The sequence below is a fragment of the Sorex fumeus genome, unplaced genomic scaffold (assembly GCF_029834395.1).
Source record: "Sorex fumeus unplaced genomic scaffold, SorFum_2.1 ptg000044l, whole genome shotgun sequence".
Classification (NCBI taxonomy): Eukaryota; Metazoa; Chordata; class Mammalia; order Eulipotyphla; family Soricidae; genus Sorex; species Sorex fumeus.
The window spans coordinates 70,699,327-70,722,759 of record NW_026606101.1 but is presented as its reverse complement, the minus strand read 5'-3'; the positions used below and the strand labels follow the sequence as shown (position 1 = coordinate 70,722,759).

Here is a 23,433-nt window from a genome sequence, read left to right as displayed (position 1 = left end):
CCTGTCTAAAGCCGCACAGCACATTCCGAAGGCCATTTTTTTCATTATGTGTTTTTTTTTTTCATTTTGTTTTGTTTGGGGGCCACACCTGGCAATGGAGGGGCCACTCTTGCTAGTGCTCGGGGGACACATGGGATGCCGGAGATCGAACCCGCCGACCCAGCGCAAGGCCGATGCCCTCCCCGCTGTACCACAGCTTCTGCCCCCATTCTTCCTCGCTTGTGAGCGGAGTTGCTTTGGACCTAAGGATGAACTTCTCTTAACCTCTCCCCCCATTTTTGTCTTTGAGCGTGAGGATTAAAATGCTGCCTGGGGGGGCTGGAGCGATAGCACAGCGGGTAGGTCGTTTGCCTTGCACATGGCCAGCCCGGGTTCGATTTCCAGCATCCCATAGGGTCCCCTGAGCAAGGCCAGGGGTGATTCCTGAGTGCAGAGCCAGGAGTAACCCCTGTGCATCGCCGGGTGTGATCCAAAAAGCAACAAATAAAAAAATAAATGCTGCCTGGGGGTCACTTCGATAGTACAGCAGGGAGCGCGCTTGCCGCGCGCACAGCCGACCTCCCGTTCAATCCCCCACATCCCGTCTGTTACCCTGGTGCTGCCAGGAGTGATTCCTGAGTGCAGAGCCAGGAGTAACCCCTAAGTATTACTGGGTGTGACTCAAAAAGCAAAAAAAAAAAAAATACAAATTAGTAGGGGCTGGAGAGCTAGCACAATGGGTAGGGCATTTGCCTTGCATGCGGCCGAACCCGGTTCGATTCCCCACATCTCATCTGGTCCCCTGAGCACCGCCAGGAGTAACTCCTGAGTGCAGAGCCAGGAGTAACCCCTGTGTGATCCAAAAGGCAAAATAATAATAATAAGTAAAAAAAATGCTGCCTATATCGTATTGTTGTGAGGAGGAAATTAAATAAAGAAGATGCATGTTGCATGGTAAATAAGACATGAAGGGTTTCTGGCATTATTTTGACATTTCTTTTCCCTCTTTTCTCTCTTTAACAGATGTTCTTTTAAGAAATCATTGAAGACGAAAGCCTTTTTTTATTACTGTTGTTGTTTTTTAATGGCTTTACAGAATTTTAAATTGAATGCAGTTTGACATGACGGCAAAAAATGTAAGTATCTGTGAACTTTAAAAATCTAAGGATTTGTACAGCAAGCTCTTCTTTTCCTTCCGCGTTCTGATTGGCTGAACCCCATTCCTGCACGGGGTTCATTCGCTAAGGGCTTCGTGGGTGCCCCGGAGGAGGGAACTTGAAGGCCCTCCCGCGCCACTAAGATGGGCCCTGGAGGACCATGTTTGCTAATTGTGCACTTCCCTTTCTCATCAGCTGCAAAATGAGCGCCCCCCAAAGTTCCCCCCTCCTTTTGAGATACCAAAATAAATTTGTTTTGCCACTTGTTGGAGGATGCTTTGGCTCTTTGAAGAAACCTGTCCTTTCTTGTTTTTTTTTTTCTTTTTCTTTTTGAGTCACACCCAGTGATGCACAGGGATTACTCCTGGCTCTGGCTCTGCACTCATGAATTACTCCCAGTGGTGCTCAGGGGACCATATGGGATGCTGGGGATCGAACCCAGGCTGGCCGCGTGCAAGGCAAACCCCCTACCTGTTGTACTACAGCCCCAGGCCCGTAACCTGTTCTTTCTCCAGCATGTTTTGTTTTTTTCTTTATCCTGGGCATTTCTGCCTTGGGGATATGTGTCTCCACGGCCCTCACTCAGGACAGTCTTGCCCTGTCTCCTTCGTCACCTGGTTCCGAGAGGACATTCGACGTGAGGCGTGGGGGAAGGCGTTCCAGCTTGAGGCGGCCACCTCGGAATAAGCTTCCTTTGGGGCTGTAGCCTCGATTGTTAGCCTGTGTCAGTAATATCCGTGTCCAGGTGGGGTGAAGCTGCCCAGATAGGCCGGACGCGGGTCCTGAACGGGCGCCTTGTAGTGGCCTGGCTGTCATCCACTTTGGATGTCACCATGTTGGCACTCTAGGAGCCAGTGTTGGCCACCCTGCCCCCAGAAGGGAGGAATTTTGCCCAAAACTTAGGCCAAAAGGTGGGGGCGTCTCAGGAAGACCCGGGTCCAGGAGCCTCAAATCTCGCAGCCTGGGGAGCCGGACGGTCGGCGTCCCCTTTGCCCTGCTGCACCTGCCCCGTTGCTGCGTCTCAGCAGAGCGCTTTCCTCTACCTGCAGCCGGGCGTCCCTCCCGGGGCCCAAGGCTGGCCTGTGGAGAGGGCGGGGAGGCCGCGCTCGCTGGAGACGCTTGGGAGGGAGCCCTGGCAGTGTCCAGGCGGCACGCATCAGTTTGGTGGGTTGTGATCAGGAGAGGGAAAAAACGCTGTGTGTAAGCCAAGCCCATGTCTGGTCACCTGGGCACCCCTGGGAACAGCCCCTGAGCACTGCGGGGTGGAACCAGTAGCCCCCTCCCTGGCGCAGGTGTCACACCTTGAAGGCCTTGTTGGGACCAGAGCGATATTACAGCGCGTAGGCGTTTGCTTTGCTCCCAGCTGACCCGGCACCTCCAGGGTCCTCCAAGCACCACCAGCACCTCAATCCCCGGCACCTCCAGGACAGATCCTGAGCCAGCTGAGAATAAGCCCTGAGCGCTAATGGTTCTGACCCCCAAAGCCATTTAAAAAACAAAAGGAAAAAACAAAAACGAGAACTGGAGCGATAGTACAGCAGGTAGGTGTTTGCCTTGCACGTGGCTGACCCGGGCTCGGTCCCCCAGCATTACATACGGTCCCCCAAGCACCACCAGAATTAATTCCTGAATGCAGAGTCAAGAGTAACTCCTGAGCATCAATAAGTGTGACCCAAAAAGCCAAAAATACCCAAAAAGACAAAACCACAAAATAACCACCTGGATTACACCCTGGCTCGTTTTGCAAAATGTAGGTCTGCAGAGGGAGCTGGAGTGATAGAACAGTGGGCAGGCCGCTTGCCTGGCTTGCAGCTGACCTGGTTCGATCCCCAGCGTCCCCCGAGCACTCAGGAGTGACCCCTGAGCATCGTCAGGTGTGGCCCCAAAAACAAGGGTTAAAAAAGGCTGGGTCAGCGGAGTTGGCAAATGCGGCTCTTGTATCTAAGGACAAAATTGTCATCAATGGCATCCAGTATCATTGCCCTGATGGTCCCCTCTCTGTCCCACTGCCCTCTCCCCCAGCCCTTGAGCCAGGCTTCCAACCGTCACTCCTCCTGATCCTCGGTGGAAACAGCCTCATAAACAGATGAAATTCACTGTTGCTGGGGCAGCACAGCCACGCCCTGATTTGGTCCTTTGTTTTTTCCATTTCTTTCCCTTTAAAAGTGGTTCCATTTCTTTTGGCTTCCGAGATCATTCCAGGAGGCTGAGTCCGAGGAAGCCCCTGGCCTGACCTGTGTGTATTAGGGGGTACTTTGGGTTCCTACTGCCTCATCGCGTGTTAGGACGACGGACGGCACCGCCTTGTGGGATCCCCGGCTGCCCTGCTTTCTATTCAGCACTAGCAATGTGTGCAGCAAAAGCGACAAATGACTTGATTTATCCTGTAGAGAGGGGCTTCCAGGTGGCACTGGAGCAGCCCAGAGCCCCCGCCGGCGACTCATGGCCCATGGTGCCATGTATGTGCCCCAGGATGCATTTCTACTCAGAGCTTACAGTGCTGGGGACCCCCAGCCACCTCAGGATCGAGGATGTCACAGTGGGGCCCGGGGGACCACGTGGGTCAGTGCTCCTTGACCGCTCCCCCTTCCCAGAGGTTGGACATTACTTTTTGGGTTACACCCAGCGATGCTCAGGGGTTACTCCTGCCTCTGTACTCAGGAATCACTCCTGGCAGTGCTTGGGGGACCATATGGGATGCCAGGGATTGAACCCGAGTTGGCCATGTGCAAGGCAAACGCCCTACCCGCTATGCTATTGCTCCGGCCCCGGACATTTTTATTACCAACTGCTGGTTGGGTCAGAGACGCATTCTCTGTGTATCCTGGTCCCCGGCAGTTTTCTCTCGGGACCGTCTTGGGCAGCTGAACCGCTCAGAGCCTTGGCCACGTGGGTGGCAACCACAGACACAGAGATCTTCCCTCTGAGCACGGCACGACACACGTGTTGTCGGCCTCATTTCATGGTCATCCTCCAAGGACGCTCATGAAAGGTCGGGCTTGTCTCTGAGCAGAGACCATCCCGTGCGAAGTCCTGGCCCTCCTGGCAGTGTCCATCTCAAATGACGGATCCTGGAGATCTTAGCAGCGTTGCTAGGCAGGATGGGCTGTCTCAGTAGTCGGGCTGGGAACAGTGAGACTGCCAGCTTTTCACTTGTTGTCAGAACATCATTCGTTGGTTTTTTTTAAGGTGCAGGTGTACAACTGGGTAAAAAGTTTCCGAATTCCCTTGCCATTTCATTCAGCCTTGGTCGAACCTCACGAGCAGGTGTTTGAACAGAACAGTAACCCATGCCTCAGTGAGCCCTCGGCTGGGAGCATGTGGTTGGACTTGAGGTTTCTGCCGTTATCTCTGTAGACTAATGGCGAGGCGAAAGGATGCCCTGGAAGGGACTGTAATGCGGTCGTCGCTGGGAACATGGGCTCCATGTGGGTCATGTAGAAGACGACTCTCTGTCTTCACTGCTCTCTCTCTCTCTCTCTCTCTCTCTCTCTCTCTCTCTCTCTCTCTCTCTATTTCTCTCTCTCCTCTCCACTTCCAGCAGTGCTCAGGGGTTACTCCTGGCTCTGCACTCAAGGGTCACTCCTGTTGGTGTTCAGGGGACCATTAGGGTGCTGAAGATCGAATCCAGGTCAGCCACATGCTAAGCAAATGGAGGCACACCCGTGACCCCACAGGAAACTTGCAGCATTTACACATTGAACACTGAGCGTTAATAGTTGTGACTGGAGCTCCACGTAGAATGATTTGTTGCAGATCTTATCGCAGAGGATTGATTCCTCACAGAGTATGTGAGCTAGACACAATTAAATATCTTTTCCATTATCTACATAGGATTAAGAAGCTATGCTTGGGGCCAAAGAGACAGTACAGGCGAATCTTTGCCATACACACCTGGGTTTGATCCCTGGCACTGCATGAGGTCCTCGAACACTGCTTAGGAGTGGCCCCTGAGCACTGAGGCAGGAGTAAGCCCTGAGTACTGCTCAGTGTGACTCAGAGACAAAGAAAGAAAAGCTCTGCTTTCAATGTTTTTGTCCCGGCTGCAGAGTAAAACTTCATCATTACTGGATTTTAGAGATCAATTTGCATCAGAGGGCTGGAGCAATAGCACAGTGGGGAGGGCGTTTGCCTTGCACGCGGCCAACCCGGGCTTGATCCCTGGCATCCCATATGGTCCCCCAAGCACCACCAGGAGTAATTCCTGAGTGCAGAGCCAGGAGGAACCATTGGGCATTGCCAGTTGTGACCAATAAAGGAAAAAAAAATGTATCAGAATTCCTCTTCTGGACCAAATAAACAGCACCTATTAGTGGAATCTTTTTATTGGTTTTGTTTGGGGGCCACACCCGGAAGTGCTTGGGCCTTGCTCCTGGCTCTGAGCTCAGGAATCTTTTCTGGCAGGGCTCATCGACCACAGCGGGTACCAGAAATTAAAGCCAGGAGAGCCACATGCACTGCCCACTGTGCGCTCGCTCTCTGATTCCTGTTCGAGGAATATTTTGAGTTACCCAAGAATGGAATCATTAGTCCTTCCAAATGAAATGACAGGCGACTAAAGGAGTGTTGATGACTGCTAAGGCAGCGGATAGTTTGCGAACGTCAGCCAGTGCACAGATCCAGGTTTTGAGAGAAGCCTGTGTGCTGTGCTGTAAGATCTTCTTGGTGTTAATCCTTCAAAAGACTGACGTGCCAAGTTAACACTTCAAGACTGAAAATCTCAAGGCTAACCCCAGGGGCTGAGAGATGGCACAGAAGTGTTTGGGGTCATTTCTGAGCACAGAGCCGGAGACCAAAGCCCCCACAAAATAAATTGAAAAAAGAACAACCATCTGTGCCTCTGTCTACCTCAGTATGCTTTAAGATCATGTTATTTTATTGTTTCTTATTGTAATCTGGCATGTATTTCAAGTTATGTGGCCTGAATGACATTACTTTTTTTTTTTTACTTTTTTTGCTTTTTTGGGTCACACCCAGTGATGCTCAGGGGTTACTCCTGGCTCTGCACTCACGAATTACGCCTGGTGGTTCTCAGGGAACCATATGGGATGTCTGGGATCAAACCCAGGTCCATTGCGTGCAAGGCAAACGCCCTACCTGCTATGCTAATTCTCCAGCCTCCTGAATGACATTACTTTTTTTTTTTTCTTTTTGGATCACACCCAGTAACGCTCAAGGGTTCCTCCTGGCTCTGCACTCAGGAATTACTCCTGGCGGTGCTTGGGGGACCATATGGGATGCTGGGAATCGAACCCAGGTCGGACGCGTGCAAGGCAAACGCCCTACCCGCTGTGCTATTGCTCCAGCCCCATGACATTACTTTTAATCCTACTTTTTAGTTTAGAATTCATTTTATGGAGCTGTATGTAATATTTGTGGTAGGTATCTGGTGGGAAGGTATAACATGGTTATCAAGTGATCACATAATACTTATGACCATTTTTTTTTAACCTGTGTTGTTCAGGTTGGTTTGACTACCACAAATGCAGAACTAAGAGGATTCACAGACCAGAATCTCAGCCCAACAAAAGGTAAGGCCAGTTGAGTATACGTGTTCCACGATGAGCGTGTATGAAAGTTCTGAGGGGCGGAGAGAGCTTTCTCGCCATCTCTCTGTGGCACTGTGGCAGCTGGCGCTTTTCCAGCTTCCTTGATATCCGAGTCCTTCTTAGTGGTTATGGAATCACGGTAAAAAGCACATAAGTATTTAATATTTGTATTTGCTAGTTATTTTTCTGTGTCAAATACCCTTTTATGGGGGAAATGATTTTGCCAGGATTCTGACCTTGATGCACAATTCTCGGAGGATATTGTGGACATTGCAGTGTCTTTTCATCTGCATCTTTCAACAGTGTCTTTCCGTAGGGAGAGAGAAAACAAACTGAAACGTACGTGCCTGAGCTGATCTCTTGGCTTACATACTCTGCTGGGGGAGAGAGCTATGGATTAAATAAATTTTAAAAAAATTTTACCTTATAGATAAAATTGTCCGTGAGATTATTAGCGACCTAAGCTGGATAACCTTATGGTAACCTTATGCGGTGGGGGGGTGGGGTGTGAGTCATTCTCTCTTCCTTACTTTCTGTTTGGAATTTTCTAGTATGAAAGGCAGGAAGAGGGCTGGGGAGATGGTGCCAACCGCTTGAGTGCATGTTTGGCATATGGGAGCCCAGGGTTGAATCCTGACACCAAATGGTCCCAGGAGCTTTCTCAAGCAAGCAGCAGCCAGAAGTAGCCCCCTAAAACTCACTGGGTGTGACCAAAAAAAATGAAAGGGGGCTGGAGAGATAGGCTATCGGGTAGGGCGCCTGCAGAGAGAAATCTATCTTTCTGTCCCCTCCCCCACAAATCTAGCTTAATATTAGCACTGTAGCACTGTTCTCCCGTTGTTCATCGATTTGCTCGAGCGGGCACCAGTAACGTCTCCATTGTGAGACTTGTTGTTACTGTTTTTGGCATATCAAATATGCCATGGGGAGCTTGCCAGGCTCTGCCGGGTAGGCAGGATACTCTCAGTAGCTTGCCAGGCTCTCTGAGAGGGATGGAGGAATCGAACTCGGGTCAGCCATGTGCAGGGCAAACACCCTACCTGCTCTCGCTTACTATTAATAAAAATTATTCCAAGAGTTTAAACAGGTATGATGAAGCAATTAAAGACATTGTATTTTTTTTTCTTTTTGGGGCCACACCCAGTGATGCTCAGGGGTTACTCCTGGCTCTGCACTCAGGAATTACTCCTGGCGGTGCTTGGGGCATCTTATGGGATATCGAGGATTGAACCCGGGTTTGCCCTGTGCAGGGCAAACACCCTCCCCGCTGTACTATCGCTCCGGCCCTTACAGACATTCTTCAAATGTTCATGATTCTCTTTTTTTGCCTCGGAGTAAACCCTGAGTACCCTGGCTGTGGTCACCAAACCAAAAACATTTTGCTTGCGGGAGAGACACTGTTGACCCCAGATCGGCCGCGTGGAAAGCTAGCGCCTGCAGCATCCTACCCGCTGTGCTGTCGCTCTCGTGTCATCTTTCTGATGGCCAAATGTCATGTGTATGTACGCCTCTGTCGCGCCATGTGTGGTCCATTTCCAGGCGGGCAGAAGCATGTAACACTTGGAGAGCATAAGAGTGCCTGGGTCGTTTTAAATGGAATCATTGGAATCACTGGAGTGGAATCACTGGATCGTGGGGTTCTTCTGTTTGGGGTTGGAGGGGCTCCCAAGTGGTACTCAGGAGAACAGAAGTCTCCGCTGATGACTCTCAGTCCAGTGGGCCGACAGTTCCATGCAAAGGCCCTGTGGTGCGGCGTGGCTTGGGCCCTCCCTGCAGTGCTGGGGATCTCCCTGGCCATCTCGGCTGTGCTGGGGGCTTCTGGGACTGTCCCCAGAGAGACTGGGGGACCATGGGGCGCCAGGGAGCAAACCCGGGTTGGGCACATGCTATCAGCTGTTGTGCTGTCTGCACCTGCAGGCAGAGAATCATGGGGACTGGCCCCAAGGCCGCTGGGTTAGGACTTGGGAATCCCCCCACCATAAAAAAAAAAAAACAAGAAAAACACAAAGCCCCTCGGAGGTGGGACTGGAGAGATGGTAGAGCAGGAAAGCTTGTCTTGCATGCAGCTGACCGGAGCTTGATCCCCAGGACGCCATAGAATCCCCCAAATGCTGTCAGGAGTGATCCCAGAGGGGCTGGAATGATAGCACAGTGGGGAGAGTGTTTGCCTTGCACGTGGCCGACCCGGGTTTGATTCCCAGCATCCCATATGGCTCCCCAAGCACTGCCAGGAGTAATTCCTGAGTGTAGAGCCAGGAGTAACCTCTGAGCATCATGGGGGTGACCGAAAAAAAAAAAAGGCAAAAAAAAGTGATCCCAGAGTACAGAGACAGAAGTAAGCCCCGAGCATGGTCAGGTCCCCATGCCCCCTGCCACCAAAAAATCCCCAAAACACCATATATACACACCCTTCCAAAAATGCCCAGAGGTGTCGTTACTCCATCATTTCCTGCCTCGAACCTTAGACTCTAGACCTGGCCCCTTTGCCCGGAGATTGGCCCTTTGTCCCTGGGCCACACCACACGGATCCCCTCTGTTCGGATCACGGGCTGCCCTGAGGGGCACCCGCCACGTTAGCTGCTCTGGTCTGTGGCGCCACTGGCCGCGGCTCTGGGGAAGTTAGAAATGTTGGTTTCCTTCTTCCTCGCAGCGAGAGCCCGCCACGGTCCGATGGGGGAGGTAAACCTGGCAGATGCGGAGGTCGCCCTTCCTCGTTGCTCTCAGCTCCGGGCATTGCGTGCCTTCTCTGGTGTGGTTGTGTGTGTGTGTGTGTGTGTGTGTGTGTGTGTTTATTCTTTGGCCTTCACTGAGTTTCTAAAGTTCCTTCCAGTCCCTAAACTTGAGAGCATTTCGGCTTTTCGTGCCTGCCCCTCGCCGGCCTGTTTTCCCTTCTGGAATTCGGAGTCACGCCTGTAAGATCTTTGGACCCCGTCCCGCAGTTCCTGGGGCTGTTTCCTTCCAAACTCTTTGCTCTTGCACGTTTCATGTTGGAATTTTCCTGCCTAAGTATCATCAGTTTGGCTTATTACTTCATCTTATCGCTTTGCTATGTCATCTCCCCCCCCCCCCCCGACTGCATTTTTCTTCAGTTATTGAAGTTCTACTTGGTTCACTTTCTCTACAGATAACTCCTGTCCTCTGGGTCATTGCTAACCTCTTCCTTTACCTCCTAGGGCAGTTGGACTGCTCTAAAATTCTTCTTTGTTGTGACAGTACCACAGGGAGGGCACTTGCCTTTCACACAGCCGAACCGGGTTCAATTGCCACCATCCCATACAGTCCCCCAAGCACTGCCAGGAGTGATCCCTGAGTCCCATCCCGTGTGACCAAAAATAAAGAAATACAATGATGAAATCAAGTTCTTCTGTTGGTTTCAACATCCCATCATTCTGGAACCAAATTAATTGATTACTTCCCCCAGGAAAAGGAGTCAAGGTCTTCCCTTAATTCCTTCATATGTCAAGTCATTTTGTTGTGGGTTTGTTTGTTTGTTTGTTGTTTTTTGGGTCACATCGGGGGTTTCCCCTGGCTCTGCGTTCAGGAATTACTCCTGGTGGTGCTCAGGGAACCATATGGGATTCTGGGGGGTTGGCTGTGTGCAAGGCAAATGCCCTGCCCACTGTGCTATTGTTCCGGCCCCTGTCAAGTTGTTTTGGCTCTGCCCTGGATTTTGGGAGTCGCTGTGAGGTCTGGTTTGGCTTATTTCCCCTCCAGAGTGTTGTTCTTTCGATTTGAGTGGGCATTTTACTTCACTGAACTCGTGCCGCCATGCAGTGGCAACTCAGATACTTTGGGGGGTTGGAGGTATTAGGAGATACGCCTGGCAGTGCTCAGGGCTTACTCCCAGCGGTGCTCAGGCGACCATGGGGTGCTGGGGATCGACCCTGGGGCCACCACTTGCAGGACAAACACTCTCCCCGCTCTCCTCTCTCCAACAACTCAAGTCGTAATTTAGTTTCCAATACTTCTCCAGGCCGCAGATAGTCTGACAGGTGAGTGGAGGCTTTGCAGGCAGGAGAACTCCTTGGGTCGCTGGCCCCTGAGCCCTGCTGTGATCCTCTGCTGGGGGTGAGGGACATGGGCGGTCAGGTCACTCAGTGCCCAGTTCCTCTCCTTCCCTCGGGCAGAGCCAGTGTGGGGCGGGAGGATGGTTTCTCGAACTCTGTAGGATCCTTGGGCAGCCTCGGTCTGTCCTGTCTCCGTTTATTTAGTCTGTCCTCTGTGGTTCAGGGACGCTTCACGGGTGCTCTGGCTTTTTGTTTTGTTCAAATGGCCCCACCGTGGCCTTTGGGGGGCTTCCATTGGGGTATCTGTGGCCTCTGGACAATCCTCCTCATTGTAGCTGTGCTTTATTTATTTGTTTGTTTATTTAACTGCTTTGGTGGGTGGGGAAGGTGGGGTCGACGCCCAGAGGCATGCAGGGCTGACTCTGTGCTCTGTGCTGGGGGCACTGGGTGTGGTGCTTGAGGACCAAGCCAGAGTGGGCTGGTCCAAGGCACCGTGTGTCATCTTACCTCTCCCATCCCGTCCTGTACTTTCCTCTCCCCCACCCTCTCTATTGAAACACCTGGTTTACAAAGTTGCTTGTGACGATTTGCTACAGGCAGTCCCTATTCCACCCCAAGTCCCACACCCCCATCACCTTCCTTCCACCTTTGCCTCCATTTCTCCAATCCTCCTCAAGCCTGTCCTCAGTAGCCTCCCCCTCTCTCTCTCTATATATATACATATATATCAAATTGTGTGTGTATATATATATATATATATACACACACATACTCACTGTCACTGTGATTTGCTCGAGTGGGCCCAGTAACGTCTCCATTTTGATACTTCTTATTACTGTGTTTGGCATATCGAATACATCACAGGTACCTTGCCAGGCTTTGGCGTGTGGGCAAGATACTCTCGGTAGCTTGCCGGGCTCTCCAAGAGGGGCGGAGGAATCGAACCCGGCTCGACCTGACTGGCTGCGCACAAAGCAAACGCCCTACCGCTGTGCTATCACTCCAGTCCTTATATATACAACAAATTGTGAGACTTGTTACTGTTTTGGGTGCCGGATTCGATGTGCCAAACAGTAACAACAAGTCTCAAAATGGAGACGTTACTGGGCCCCGCTCGAGCAAATCGATGAACAACGGGAGGACAGTGACAGTTACTGTTTTTGGCATATCGAATACGTCAAGGGGAGCTTGCCAGGCTTTGCCGTGTGGGCGAGATACTCTCGGTAACTTGCCAGGCTCTCCGAGAGGGACGGAGGAATCAAACTCAGGTCAGCTGCATCCAAGGCAAACGCCTTACCTGCTATCGCTCCAGCCCATATATATGTGAGACTATAAAACCCAGCTCCCGGAGGAGAACAACGCACAGTCTCCTACCCCGCGCCTGGCTGTCCTTACCGGGGCCCCTGGGAGGGGGGCAGGTTGAGTTTCCCTCCCGGCCCTGAGCAGAGCCCTGGCAGCTGAAGACCTCCAGGACCCAGCCACAGCAATGCTGAGACCACTCTCCACATGCTCGGATGAGCCTCACGCATGAGGGGAGTCAGCAGAGGAACCCAGGAGTGCGGGACCCGGGGCTGAGATCTCCAAGCCTGCTCGGATCAGGACTGGATCTTCTCCACCCAGATCCCCCATCTTCCAGTAGCTAGACAGTTATACCCCCCAACTGTGTAACCCTATCAACGGCCAAGATCCAGAGGCTATAAAACCAAGCTCCTGGAAGCGCGTGGCTGCATAGTTCCCGCTCTCAGAGAATCTGGCAGGCTACCGAGAGTATCTTGCCCGCATATATGCCTGACTGAGAACACCTGTAAAGGTGATTAGAGGCTGCCCCCAAGGCCTCCATCCTTCTTGGAGAGCCCGGAAAGTTACTGAGAGTATCCTGCCCACACGACAGAGCCTGGCAAGCTACCCGTGGCATACTCAATGTGCCAAAAACAGTAACAACGATGGTCCTCTTTTCCTTGACCCTAAAAGAGCCCCCAGTATGCCATTGGGCTACACTAGCACGTGAAAGGGATGAATGGAGACGTTACTAGCACCTGCTCCAGCAAATTGATGAACAATGGGGTGATAGTGATATATATATGTGTATATATATATATATATATATATATATATATATTGCTTTTCAGGTCACACCCGGCGATGCTCAGAGGTTCCTCCTGGTTCTGCACTCAGGAATTACTCCTGGTAGTGCTTGGGGGACCATATGTGATGTTGGGGATCGAACCTGGGTCAGCCGTGTGCAAGGCAAATGCCCTCCCTGCTGGACTATCGCTCTGGCCCCTTGGTAATTTATTTTACATTGTCTGTAACCACTAAATGTCTCCATTAAGTACTTCCAATATTTTGTATAAGTGCCAGTGGTCACGGAATTGGCCCGTCCCTACAACCCTCAGGTCCTGTGCGTTTGCTCAGAGCGCTCATCCCTGGGGACAGAGCATCTGCTCGGGCCGGGGCGCGCTCATGGTACCAAGGGGGAGGTGTCTTCCTGAGCCCCCACTGCTGGTATGTCATGAACAGCAGGTCGCAGGGCTGAGCAGAGCTCTGGAGCACTTGAACGTGATCCCGGCTCCAGCAGGGCCTATAAGCCTGCTCCACTGGCCCGCAGGTGGGCTCCCCTCTTCCTGTCATTAATATTCATGGTTTCCTTTTGGGTACTCAGCTGGCCCTCTCTGCAGCCCCCCTCTCCCTGGCCTCCTCCTACAGTCTGACCCAGCATCCCCAGCACAGGTCTCTGTCCAGCGCCAACCGCCGTCCCGTTGGGGGCTCTGAGCCGGGGCCCTGTCCTCGTCTTACCGAGTCGTGGCCCTGTCCACCCTGTGCTGTCCCATGTCCTGTCCCCTCCGTTGCCGTCCTCGGGAGATGGGCTAACCCCCTGCCCGAATGTCCGGGCCTCTCGGCCTGCTTCCTCTGTGATCTGAGCCCAGATGGTGGGGAATGACGGCTGCTCCCTGGCCCCTCCCCCATCTCCCTCGAGGTCACTGCATCACTCTCGGGGCTGCAGCTGCACCGCTCTTCCCTCCAACACAAAGCGGAACGAGGCTTCCCAAGCAGGAGGGGAAGGACCAGCACAGGGGCAGAGCCGGCCTCGCACACGGATGGACGGGGGTTCAAATCCTGTCACCCCAGAGGGTTCGCCCCGCCCTGCCGGAAGGGATCCCTGAGCACAGCTGGGTGTGCCCTGGTGAACAAAGCAAAACAAAAACCCCAACTTTTCAGCAGTTCCTTATTGCCATCAAGGTAAAGTCCAAGTTCCACCTGCAAATACCTCCCGCGAGCCAGCGTCCTTGCTTCCTGCCTGAGCCTTGTCTCAGACTCCCTCTTCCCGTCCGCGTCGCTCTCCTCTCTCGGCCTGGTCTGCCAGGACCCCTGCCGCGTGCCGCCCCCGATGCTCAGACTCTTCCTGGGCCAATGTCCGTCTCTTTGTTTTTCAGAGGCCTTTTCTGAGTGGCCCCTAACCCTAGAACATTCTCCACCGCACAGTCACCCCCACGCTGTGTGTCCCTTCTCCCATGAGTCCCTTCTCCCAGTTGGTCCCCTCTGCTCCCGGGAAGGCTTTGTCTTGCCCACCCTTGTCTTCGGGTCTCAAAGGGTCCAGCCCAGCTGCCCGCTGGCCCCAAAGTGACGTAGAGAATGGTTGCTCCTTCCTCCCCTGCTCCCTTTGGCCGCCAGGCAGTCCTGCTGATGCATTGCAGTTTTGTTTCTTTGAATCCACGTCCAGGGGTGCTCGGGGCTTCCTCCTGGTTTTGCACTCAGGGGTCACTCCCAGCGAGGCTTGGGGATCCTCTAGGGTGCCGGGGATTGAACCCGTGTCAGCCAAATGCCAGGCAGCACCCAACCTGCAGTCATCGCTCCACCCAACGTTCTCTCTTTTCTCTTTGGTCTCTGTGTCCCCCGCCTGGTGGTGCTCGGGCTTTTCTCCTGGCTCTGCACTCAGGAATCACTCACAGCCCTCGGAGCCACTGGGATTGTGCTCAGGGCATGCGGGACACCAGGGACAGAGTTATGTGCAGGACTGAGTCACAAAACCAGGGCGGGGTGGGGGGGAAGGCCAGAGTGCGCACTTGGGGGTACTCAGGAACTTTTTCTGGCAGTGCTCAAGGGACCATTCTGCAGGGCTTGGGATGAATCCAGGTTGGCTGATGCAAGTCAGGCGTTTCAGCCCCTGTACTCTGCAGCCCGCAGATTGTGACACCCGGCCCCGGCGCTGTGGCAAGCTTCCTACTGCAGACCAGTTGTCCATGTCTGTTGTCTTTGGGCGTTCGTCATCCCCTTTCTGTGTTTCTTTACGTCCCCACGTATGAGAGGTGGTGCTGGGTGTGAACCTCTCCTTCTGGCCGGTGTCACTCCACGCGATGCTCTCAGGGTCCATCCACAGAGCAGCAAGTTGCAGGATTTCGTCTTTCCTGACACCCGAGCAGTACTCCAACGTGTCAACACACAAGACTTTTCCTTTCATGTTTCGCAGTAACACGTCTGGTCAAGTTCCAGTTGTCCTGGTATGGAGACTTAGAATGGAGAGAGAGAGAGAGAGAGAGAGAGAGAGAGAGAGTTTCCTTTTTTCCCTGCCACCTGAAAGAAAACTTATTTCTAGTAATTCTTCTGCAGATGCTCTGGAATTTTCTACTTGTCCTACCAAGTCATCTGTGAATAAAGACAGCCTTTCTTATGCCTGCCCAGTTTCTATTTTCTTCTTCCTCTCACAATGTCCCTGATTAGACCTTCAGTTCAAGCTTGAATAGAAGTGGTGAGAACAGCAATCCTTGCTTTGTTTCTCTCCGAGGAAGCAAACTCCCAGTCTTTATGATTAGGATGTTCTCTGCAGATTTTTCATAAATACCCTTCTTCTGAATGTGTCCCTAGCTCTGCACTGAGTGTTTTGATCATGAAGAGTTGAGTTTTTCCTTCCTTCCTTCCTTCCTTCCTTCCTTCCTTCCTTCCTTCCTTCGTTTCGGGCCATACCTGGCATTGCTTAGGGCTCCCTCCTGGTTCTGGAATCACTCAGGAATCCCTCCTGGCGATGCTCAGAGGAACATACGGGATGCCGGGGATGGAACTGGGGTAGGCCACATGCAAGACAAGCACCGTACCCATAGATCACTCCAGCCCAAGGCAAGCATCTTACTCCCTGTACCATCTCTCTAAAATGGTTTCCCTGTATCTTCTGCAGTGATGATATGGCGGGCAGTTTCCCATCCATGAATCGGACCAGTTGCATTGGTTGATTTTTCTTCTTTAATGTCACACCAACTTTGAATTCCTTGGATAAATACCACTTGATGACAAGAGAAAATGTTCAGTGTCCCCATGTGGGGGCGTATCGTGGGTCAGGGCCTGATCTGTGCTACTTTTAACCCATTGGTGCCGGGATGATTCTGGGCTTCCTGCAGCACAGGGTACGGAACTGGCATCTGCAGGGGAACCAGCCGCTCCAGGCTTTGAAGCAGTGAACAGAGTCTCACAGCCAGGGAATAGGGAGAACCCTATGGGGTGCGCGGCAGGAGGAAGAGAAGTTCCAGGCTCGACCAGAAGCGATTCAGTCTTTCCATGCCTGCTGGCTGCCTGGCCTGGTGCTGCAGGAACCAAGAAGGCTGGTCAGTAGTTTCACGGCCTCCCACACTGCAGCCTGAGAACGCTGCTTTCAAGATGCTAATCACTCATTTGTGCTGGGAAGGAAATGGGCAAACTTCTCTCTGTCTGAGGGCAAACAGTGAAAACATTTGGCAAGGTGAAAGGGCAGAGAATCAGGGTCAGACGCTACCTCAGGCCCAGGGAGATGGTTTGGTGGTTGGGGACTTTACCTCCAGGGCATCTGGGTTCCATTGCCAGCACTGCACTGTCCCCCAAGCAAAGCATGGAAGAAGGCTCTGAACATCTCTCAGTGTGACCCAAACCCCTCCAGCACCCCCCCCCCAAAAAAAAAGATTTGTGTTCAGAGCTGGAGTGATAGTACAGCAGGAAAGGTGCTTGCCTTACATGCTTCCAACCGGGGTTCCATCCCTGGCACCCCAGATGGTCCTCCAAGCATCACCAGCAGTAATTTCTGAGTGCAGAGCCAGGAATGACTCTTGAGCACCACCAGGTATCACTATCACTGTCATCCCGTTGTTCATCAGTTTGCTCGAGCAGGCGCCAGTAATGTGTCCATTCGTCCCAGAGATTTTAGCAGCCTCCTCTTACTCGTCTTTCCCAATGCTGCCGTATTAGAGGCTCTTTCAGGGTCAGGGGAATGAGATCCGTTATTGTGACTGTTTTTGGCATATTGAATACACCACGGGGAGCTTGCCAAGCTCTGCCATGCGGGCGGGATACCCTCGGTAGCTTGTTGGGCTCTCCAAGAGGGATGGAAGATGAATATAAGAGAATACAAGCAAGTATGTTAAAACCAAACACATGTGTGCCGCTTTAGGTACATCGGTGGGCTAGACCATAAGAGGTCGCGTGGTCGCAAACGCACCACCGGGTATGACCCAAAAACTTCTAATACAGAAGAAGAAAAGGGAAAAGAGGAACAGATGATATGTCTTCAAAATCTTTGTTTCACGGATTTTTTTTTTTTTTTTTTTTTGCTTTTTGGGTCACCCCCGGCGATGCTCAGGGGTTACTCCTGGCTCATGCACTCAGGAATTGATCCTGGTGGTGCTCGGGGGACCATATGGGATGCTGGGAATCGAACCTGTGTCGGCCATGTTGGCTGCGTACAAGGCAAACTCCCTACCCACAGTGCTATCGCTCCAGCCCCTCACGGATTTTTAGAAGTAGATATTTTATTTAAAAGACTAACATTTGCCCTGTGTTTGTCTATGCCTTTTTGGTACTCTGTTGTAGCCGTGAGTCGTGAAATACTCAGTTTGCTTTTGCTCTCCCTCATATCACATTGACCAGCAGGTATTAGCGACCGTGGGTTGCTATTTTCATAACAAAACTCCGGCATTTTTATGGAAACAAAAGTTTCTCCATCCAAAGTGGGGCTTAGTAGGAGATTGTATTTTAATAAACACAGTGAACAGCTTTGCCTTTGGAGCCTGGGTTTGGTTTCAGGATATTTAAAAATATCTAAATGGTCTGAAAATAGACAACTCTCCCATTCTCCGAATAGTTGGAGTGACCTGTTCATTCCGGGGACTGGCTCTTCCTGCAGGGCCTCTGTCCCCGGGCCCCTTTCTCTGCCCTGCGATTGTTTATCCACACAGCGTTGTTCAGCCGGCACCCGGAGGACCCACTGTGGGCGCCCAAGACGTCCCAAGGGCACCCAGGTGAAATTCAGGGGCCACAGCGTGAAACTGGGGGACCAGCTGGGGAGCGGGGCAGTTGCCACAGGAAGGAAACCAGGTCAGAAGGATGCCAGGGTCAGCGAGGGTGAGAAACAGCCACAGCAGGATGAGTTTCACTTCACTAAGAACACCGAGCTGTCCGTATTGGCTTATTACAGGCCAGAATTAAAGAAGGCTTACTGGGGTGGGAGCGGTAGCACAGCGGGTAGGGCTTTTGCCTTGCACGCGGCCCACCTGGGTTCGATTCCCAGCATCCCGTATTGTAAAATCTTATCACGCCGAAGGTTGTATGTTCACGGGCTCACTGGACGGCACTGTTTCACCGCCTGCGTTCGGTGCTCTTGAGCCACTGTGTGTGGCCTGGATCGGAACGGCTGTTGGCCAAGGGCAGACGGAAGAAAAAACGGGGGCCAGGCCGGTCTATATCAATAGTAGTTTATTCCAATCCTCTTCTCTCCTGTCTTTCTCTGCCTCCTTCTCTCCTGGGCCCCAGTCTTGGAAGCTCTCTCCTTCTGGCTCTGACTCTGGATCTCTGGAGCCCGAGCTCTCTCACTTCTCACCCCTTTTCCGAGCTTACGTCTTAGTTTATATAGCAGTCACATAAGGCGGTGACATAAAGGTGGGTTGAATACTGACGAATCAACAAAGAGAGGTAAGACCACTCCTCCAGGAAATTAATTCAAGGATAAAATCTCATCTACAGAGATTACTTCAGATTACTAGGAGATCCACCCAAGGGTGGGATCCCAACAAGGGTGTGTTCTTCCTTCAGTTAGTAATCTACTTAAATAGTTGTAATAAATCTACTTCTAATATTTCTAGCAATGTCATTCTGTATGAGCACAGTAAGAGATATAAATTTAGTTTGGTTCTTCCTGAGAATATCTCACTATACATTTCGCAGTCCTCAGGCCAGGTTAATCTTCCTAGCTCCAGCAGGGACCTAGTCTCTTCGTTACTTACTTTTGGATCATGACAGCATTTGTCCATGATCATGCGCTCAACTTATAGTTGAGTATCGTGGCTCTTTGGCCTGGCCCATTTCGATGCCAGGGTAGCTCACTGCTTGCCCTGGGTCCATTCAGTCCCTCGTTGGGACCCTGCTTTTGGGGTGCTAGGAACTAAGGGCAACTGAGTCAAGAAATCAGATGCCCAGGAGTAAATATTATTCGGAGTCAATCAACTCCCAAGTTACAAAGCATAATATTAACTGTCTTCCTGTGTCCACACAGAAAGGACATTGCTTACAATACAAGTTCAGTGTTCTTAGATGGGTGTGACCTGACAAACCTAAGCTACCTGAGGAAGGACAAAAGAGTGTTATCCTACACCGTACGGTCCCCTGAGCATTGCCAGGAGTGATTCCTGAGTGCAGAGACAGGAGTAACCCCATGCATCGCTGGGTGTGACCCAAAAAGAAGAAAAAAAAAAGAGGGAGTGGGGGAGGAGGAAGGGATTACTTTGAAAAAAAAGTCCAACTTCAGGCCGACTGGAGTGCATGGTGCATGCTGCCGACCCTATCTAGGGCCTCAGCACCACATCTGGTCCCCCGAGCCAGGAGACAGCCCCGTGAAGTGGCCCCCAAGTCCCCAAAGTGAACATGAATAAATAGAAGATGGAACTGAGAGCTGGAGTGATAGCACTGAAGGGACAGCATTTGCCTTGCACGTGGCCGACCCGGGTTCGATTCCCAGCATCCCATAGGGTCCCCCGAGCACCGCCAGGAGTAATTCCTGAGTGCAGACCCAGGAGTAACCCCTGTGCATCACCGGATGTGACCCAAAAAGAAAAAAAAATAAAAATGGAACTTGAAGACCTTCCTTGGTTAAGCCACATGTGGAAGGGAGAAATGGAAGCATTTTTTTGAGCAGCGTTAAGGGGTTGCCACACGCCTTCCCGTTGGGCACTTTCACCACGGCCGCTGTGGCGAGGTAGGATTACACAACTTCACTCTGCATTGGGTTTCGTGTCGGAGGTTTGCAAGTGGTTTTGAAAATGCTGCCTTATCCCCAGGCTGAGGGAATGGCTCTTTGAGAAAAAAAAAAATTTTTTTAAATAGAAATTCTGGTTCTTGCTTCAAATCATTGTTCTCCTAATGTGATCAGGAGCGTGACCTGATATTTTCTGAGTTCTGAAGGTTCCTGACGGGGCGAGTGGCTTTTTCGCCGATCCTCACCCACCCCCACGTCCTTTGGAGGCTGGCGCGATGAATTCTTGTTTCTATAGCATTTCAAAATTCGTTTCCAGTGACTCAGCGGTCACTGCTGGGCTGAAGCGCAGGCTGGCGAAATGAGAGGACGCTTCTCTCTGGTCGAGCTCGGCCCAGGTCGGCTCACTGCAGAAACGCTTTCTGCACCTGTGACGTTCGCCAGCCGTCTCGCTTCGTGTTGGTACCTGGTTTCAAACCAAGGCCCTCAGGAGAGATGGTTTTGAGATTGGAATTAAGTGTTTAAACCCTCTGAGGTTTTTTCCCCTTTTTTTGTGCTAAGTTTTTGTGCCTCCCCTGGGCGTGCTCGTGGGCTCCCTACATGCTAAGCTGGCCTACCAGCCCCCACAAATGTTTGTTTTTTGTTTTTTATGGGATATGGGAGAGAGTTAATTCCCCATTCTGACATTTGACCTGACCTCTTCTTTCTAGATGGCAGAGTAAATAAAATCGTAGCTCAACTATTCTTTTTTTTTTTCTTTTGCTTTTTGGGTCACACCTGGCGATGCACAGGGGTTACTCCTGGCTCTGCACTCAGGAATTACCATTGGCGGTGCTCAGGGGACCATATGGGATGCTGGGAATCGAACTCAGGTCGGCCGCATGCAAGGCAAGCACCCTACCCGCTTTGCTGTCGCTCCAGCCCTCAACTATTCTTTTTTAAACAAACAAGGTACTGGGGCTGGAGCAGTAGCACAGCGGGTAGGGCGTTTGCCTTATACACAGCCAACCCGGGTTTGATTCCCAGCATCCCGTATGGTCCCCTGAGCACCGCCAGGAGTAATTTCTGAGTGCAGAGCTGGGAGAAACCCCTGTGCATCACCAGGTGTGGCCCAAAAAAGAAAAAAAAATGGTAGGAAAACTATTTAACAATTGCTAAAATGATATTATTATCTTGAATCTTTTTTATGGCAGTATTCTTTTATTCAGTTTCAGCCACATTGCAGGGACTGTTGTATAAGAGAGGAATCAGGGCCTGGAGCAATAATACAGCAGGAAGGGTGCTAGCCTTGAATGTGACTCACCTGGGTGCCATACGCAGCACCGTATATGGTCTCCTGAACACAGCCAGGATAACCCTTGAGCTCAGAGCCAGGACTTAAGCCCTGAGCACCACCAGGTGTGGCCCAAAAACAAAACAAAAAGACAAATCAGATGAGGTCATCACCTGCTTGGTTGTTTCTATTTGAGTGTATTCACTCCTCTCAGAGACCCGGCAAGCTCCCCGTGACGTATTCGATATGCCAAACACAGTAACAACAAAGTCTCACAATGGAGACGTTACTGGGCCCACTCGAGCAAGTCAATGAACAACAGGAGGACAGTGCTACAGTGCTACACTCCAGTGAAACAGGTTTAGCTGTTTAGGATAGTAAAGTCGATATATTTGAAAAGTTATAGTTTGGCACTATGGAAGTATATCTTCAGGGGTCGGAGCCATAGTACAGCAGGGAGGGTATTTGCCTTTCACACAGCGGACCCAGGTTCGATCCCCGGCATCCCATATGGTACCCTGAGCACCAACAGGGATAATTCCTGAATGCAAAGCCAGGAGTAAGCACCCAGACAAACAAAAAGAAGGATATCTTCAGATTTGGGACTTTACTGTTTACTAGGTCTACAACTGGTAAATGAGAAATCTGTTTGGTTTTTCACATTTGTGTTAAAGGGGATAAATAATATCCCCCTTCTAGGGATTTTGTGGGTGGAGCGATAGCACAGCGGGTAGGGCGTTTGCCTTGCATGCGGCCGACCCGTGTTCGATTCCTCCGCCCCCTCAGAGAGCCCAGCCAGCTACCGAGATATCCCGCCCACACGGCAGAGCCTGGCAAGCTCCCCGTGGTGTATTCGATATGCCAAAAACAGTGACAAGTCTCACGCCTTCACGTTACTGGTGCCCGCTCGAGCAAATCGATGAACAATGGAAGGACAGTGCTACAGTGCTAGGAATTTTATGTTTCCATTTAACTACTCTTGTATAAAGCTTTAGAATTATGCTTAAAAAAATACTGATCCTCTTTTTTTTCTTCCTTGGCCATTTCTTTGATATTTGACCCTTTTTTCTTTTCTTTTTGTTTTGGGGACCACACGTGGCTGCGCTCAGGGGGGTTCCCCACTTCTGTGTTCAAGGGTATTCCTGGCAGTGCTTGGGGTGGGGGGGCATGCAGCGTTGGGGATTAGACCCAGGCTTCCGACATGTGAACATGTGCTCAACCCATTGAAGTGTCTCTTCAACCCATATATTTTTTTTGAAAGTTATTGTGTTACACATAGAGAAAATGCCTACAAGCTGCTAATCAAGTAATTGAAGGGGAGGGGAAAAAAAGACTAGGTGAATACAATTAATTACAAGGTATATTTGAAAATAAAGGAATATTTTTACCAGGACTTACTTGTAGTATAAATTACCTCTGTCATTTTCTACCTGTGAAACAAATTGAATATTTCATGCATATCAAAAAATATGCAAAAAAAACCCTTTCATGACGCTTTCTTTTGGCTGTTTCATTTTTCTGTGTGAAGCAAGATGGTTTTTTTTTTTCCTTTCTGGGTCACACCCAGCGATGCACAGGGGTTACTCCTGGCTCTGCACTTAGGAGTTACTCCTGGCGGTGCTCGGGGGTCCATATGGGATGCCGGGAATCAAACCCGGGTTGGCCACATGAAGGCAAACGCCCTACCTGCTGTGCTCTCGCTCCACCCCATAAGATGGTTTTAATGGAACAAAATTTACTTAGACTTGAGGGTAGAGAAAGGGAGGAATATGTGTTCAGAGGATGCAAGGGCCTTTCCCGAGTGGAAAAAGCAGAAAGGGGGAGTTTGGTGTTGGAGGGGGAGCCGGGCTGGAGAGAGCAAGCCTCTTTGGCATCTGCTTTGGTGAATTCATCCGGGCCGCTAAACTATGAAAATAGCAGCACTTGGTGGATGTTGTAAGTCACAAACCTAAAGAAAGTGATGCGGAAGCTGAAAGCAGGTATTATTTCCCAAGAGGCCCTCCGTCTCGTTTGGTGGGGAGTTTATGGGGGAGATGAACTGTTTTCCAAGCCTGCTTAAAAACGTGCTGTTCTCGGAGGGTGCCTGGAGGTTGAGGATGTTTCAGCCGGTAATTCTTAGATTTTATCGCGCGTCCGAGTTGCCTGGTGGGTCTGTTATATAAAGCTGCCCGCCTAGGGTTCTGGATCTCTGGCTGCATTGTGAGAACGTGGATCTCCCACGCAGTCCTGGGCCAAGCGGATGTTGCAAGCACTGCCCGGGCCCCCT

General features: G+C 51.2%; 1 protein-coding gene across 5 annotated transcripts in view; it reads left to right on the top strand.

The window, feature by feature from the left end:
* Positions 1–23,433, top strand: part of TFDP2 (transcription factor Dp-2) — a 142,882-nt gene that overhangs the window by 35,606 nt on the left and 83,843 nt on the right. For all 5 annotated transcript variants that reach the window (XM_056121123.1, XM_056121122.1, XM_056121118.1 and 2 more), the window contains exons 4-5: positions 1,003–1,115; positions 6,601–6,667. Coding sequence is in view for 2 of the 5 variants with exons in the window: in XM_056121118.1 (XP_055977093.1) it covers positions 1,089–1,115; positions 6,601–6,667 (94 nt within the window). In the remaining 3 variants the exon portion in view is untranslated. The remainder of the gene's footprint in view (positions 1–1,002; positions 1,116–6,600; positions 6,668–23,433) is intronic.